General features: G+C 39.5%; 1 protein-coding gene across 1 annotated transcript; it reads right to left on the reverse strand.

Moving 5' to 3' along the window:
* Positions 1 to 360: 360 nt before the first annotated feature.
* On the reverse strand, positions 361 to 3,361 carry LOC101474036 (transcription factor 15). The gene is made up of 2 exons (XM_004559816.2): positions 2,767 to 3,361; positions 361 to 2,002 (listed from the first exon to the last, which is right to left on the reverse strand). The coding sequence occupies exons 1-2, from the start codon at positions 3,217 to 3,219 to the stop codon at positions 1,937 to 1,939; spliced, it is 519 nt and encodes a 172-aa protein (XP_004559873.1). The 5' UTR covers positions 3,220 to 3,361; the 3' UTR covers positions 361 to 1,936.
* Between the last annotated feature and the right edge of the window lie 473 nt (positions 3,362 to 3,834).

Genomic DNA, 3,834 nt, shown 5'->3' on the forward strand with positions numbered 1-3,834 from the left:
GCCTTTTTTTCTCATAGGAGACTACAAACGTTTATGAAGAAACTTGAAGCTCTACCACCAAAATTCAATCTTTGTCTCTTCTTCTAGTCCATGGATAAACTTGTGCAGTTCTTGATATTTCCATCAAGAAGTGATTACTTCTTGATGGAAATATCAAGAACTGCCTTGGTGGGCCTTGAATGGAATTTCATGGTTATCACTACGAGCGCATCATTTTTTTTCTTCTTCTGGTCTGTTTGTATGCAATTTTTATTTATTAAAAAAAAGTTGCCAAAGAGAAACAAAGGACAACAATGTAAATGTGACATGCAATTAAACCACTTCTGATGAAACGAGTTGATCATGGATTCTTGCATGATAACCAGTTAGCCTTTTTCTGCTTTGGGCTCTATTGTATTGGCTGGGGGCCTGAATGAACAAAACTATAAAGACGTTACCACTACAGGTCTGTAACAAGTAGAGAAATGTTGACATTGTTTATTTATTTATTGCTTAAACTCAGTTTATTTACTTACATTGAGTGAACCTACCCAGGAAACAAATTGTAAGCTTTGTTCAGCTTTGTTATAGACCAACCTATTTCAAAATATGGCAAATATTGTGTCACAAAAACAGTTTCTGTGCATCACCAATAAAAAAAAAACCTTTAACAGGCCATGCAAAGGGGACCTTTAATGATCTCATCACATGCTTATTGCTATGTTGGCAGAAAAATGCAAGAGAGCCATGCCTATGTAAAAATAAATTTAATCTCAAAGTAGATAAAAACATGTAGATAAAATCATTGCCTCTCAGATATCTTCTCTGACACTCCAGAAACTATTCAGGTGCATAGATCTATTTGAGAGAAAAGCTTCACACAAACATCTTGAGGACCAGCACCAAAGTGTTTGTGAATGTTCATTAGACCAGACCAAACCATTGTTTTTGTTTGTTTGTTTGTTTGTTTTCTTTTGTTTTTAATCACAAATAGGAATGACATCAGTAACATTTGTGCATGATAAAACCCATATTTGTAAATTGGAACCAGTAAAAAACACTGATGATATGTTTTATTGCTCCATGCAATAATCAATCAGTCAATTAGCTTGACAGGTAATAGTGGTATAACAGATGACATGTAATCATGTATTCTGATATATCTTTAAATTATCCCAAATTATATTTAAAAACTGTGCAATTATACTAACATTTTCATGGATTACTTGACATTTTTATTATGTTCTTTATGATATTTCCAGGAACTTAAGACTACTTTGGATGGACTACTCTTTGAATCAGCAGCATCTTTTTCTACTCAATAGTTAAAGCACTGGTTATTATCATCAGTGTGGTAAGGCTCAACAGTTTCATTGTAAGTGCAATTTGATATGAGTCACTGTAAATGCTGAGTATGCAAAGTGAATTGTACTTGTACTGAAAATGTTTAAAGTACAAAACAAAGTACTCTTGGACACAGAGTTCTAGGATGTTACAGATTTAAAGTATTCTCCATTTTTTGTTTTGTTTTGGTTCATAGCTTCCAACTATTAGTAATCATACTTTAGGTGAGTGATCCAAAGTGCTGTACATAAGTGTAACCCCATCATGGATCTAGGGTTAGTATGGATTTCTGTTCCCCTAACATGTAAGATCTGTTCATCTAATGTATGTATGTAAGTAACCTTCTTAGTGCTGCTCACTTTGTATGTCACAATGTTATAATTTCAGATTATTTATCCACTATACCCCAAACAGTAACAATTTGTGTACTGGATTTCTGGCAACTGCTGGAGACATACAGGTAGTTCACTTGGCAATCCTCCTGTCTCACTAAATAACCAGACAAAGCCTCACAAAGTAAGAGGACTGCTGTAGTGCTGAGATGCTTCAAGTCTCTAGGAATATCTGCTGGGAGGAAGAAAAAAAATCCCACACTGCTCCAGTTTAGACACTTTCATCGTCGACTTAGCTGTCTCACACTGTTTCCATGCATTTTCACACAGTCTCGTCTGTCCTTCACCTGTGAACAAAGATGAATAATCACCTTCAGTTTCAGTACCGTCATCATCTCTGCGCACCCATGGAAAGTAACTCATTGCACTCAGGATCGTTGCAATTACACAGTTGTGATATGACACTTATAAATGATTAGATTTTTCACAAACACGGTTGTCAGTGTAAAAATGCGTTATATGCTTTACACTAAAGTCTCTAAATTAATCTCTCAAATTATTTGCAAAATAACAGAATTTAAAAAAATCACTCATTAGAATTCATTAAAGCACATTGTCAGGTCTACACTACCTGAAAACAATATTCAACAATTAATATACTGGGGTTTTTTACTAGCTATTTTTTAAGCTGTGCTTACCAATCTGACCAAAGCTCTTTTCTGAATTTGTCATTTTCGTATTTCCTCATCTGTCGATAAAAGCGGACACGTCGTAAGTTCTAAGTGCACATGTCTTCTGAAGTGTTTGTTTATCAGAAAGTCCAGCACGGTGTGTATCCATCGTGTATGTTTCTCATAAATATTGGAACCTTTTGGAATTAGCAACGCCCATAATTGCATCCTTCCTTATGTCCTGCTGCAGGAATGGTGCAGGAATTGTAAATAGATTTTCACCCCGAATAGAAGCTGTATTCCACAGAACGCGGATTTAGTGAGACTGGTTTTAATAATATAAGCTATACGTGTGCGCATCGGTCGAGGCAGAAAGTATAGAACATAATAAATGTAGTGTCGTGTATGCTGGTGAGCTGAGAATCTTCTGAGTATGTTACCCCTTTGCGCTGGTTGCTGAGGCAGAATGTGCAGATAGTCCGGGGCTGTTTGCCCTGCCCACCCCCCTTCACTTCTCTGTACACAGCACTCAGGCACGGCTGTTCGCCCTCTCTTCCGTCTCCTACCACCAGCACGTTGGCCAGGTGAGAAATATAGCTGGATGCCAGGCGCAGCGTCTCGATTTTGGAGAGTTTTCTGTCCACCGGCTCGGTGGGGATGAGCGTCCGCAGCGCCGTGAAGGCTGTGTTGACGTTCTGGGTCCGGTGTCTCTCTCTGGCGTTGGCAACGTTCCGCTGTCCGACTACAACTCCACCGGACTCCCGCCCGTACCCCTGATCGGTGCTGCCGTCACTCTCGCTGCGGTTCCCTTCCTCGTCGTCCGACATCAAGGTTAGGTCCGCGGGGTAAGAGAAAGGGTGCGTGGAGACGGGTCTCAGCATAGTGAAAGCCATTACTCAAAGGCAGGCGGGGAAATCAATCCCTTATATTCAAGTGGAAAACAGCGGCATGGAGACAAGAGTCGTGCGTAAAAGTTGCAGTAGCTCCAAGCCAACAGACTTCCCCAATACGTTCTGACACCCTCCTCCTGTGTGATAGTCAGCGTGACAGGCAGGGCTCTTATACAGTATACAGTAGTCTGCCAGCTTTACGTGAGGGGTGGAGCAGATGCAGACACTTCCATTTCCCCAAATGTTCGTTCTTAAAGTCTGGTGTTCATTTGATGATATGTGTAACACAAATGGACGCGTCACATGGAGAGTGTAGAGCAAAAAGGCACAAAAGAAGATGACAAATCTCGATTGTGCCGATCGTTAAAATAAAAACAAATCTGATCTGGTCTTTATCTGTCTGCTACTGGAGATTAGGGTCGTTTTAGACCGTATGGTACGTTGTTTGAAATAACACTGAGCAAAGATGTAAATTAGTCAATATAACAATATCTCAGCAAGCCACAACATGAAACAGCTGGTTACACAAATGCCCTGAGCCTTAAGTATCATTCTGAATGTCTCCCTTCTGCTATACACAGGTCATGTGACATGACACTGTCTGCGAGTTAAATAAAT

The sequence above is a fragment of the Maylandia zebra genome, linkage group LG5 (assembly GCF_041146795.1).
Source record: "Maylandia zebra isolate NMK-2024a linkage group LG5, Mzebra_GT3a, whole genome shotgun sequence".
NCBI lineage: Eukaryota > Metazoa > Chordata > Actinopteri > Cichliformes > Cichlidae > Maylandia > Maylandia zebra.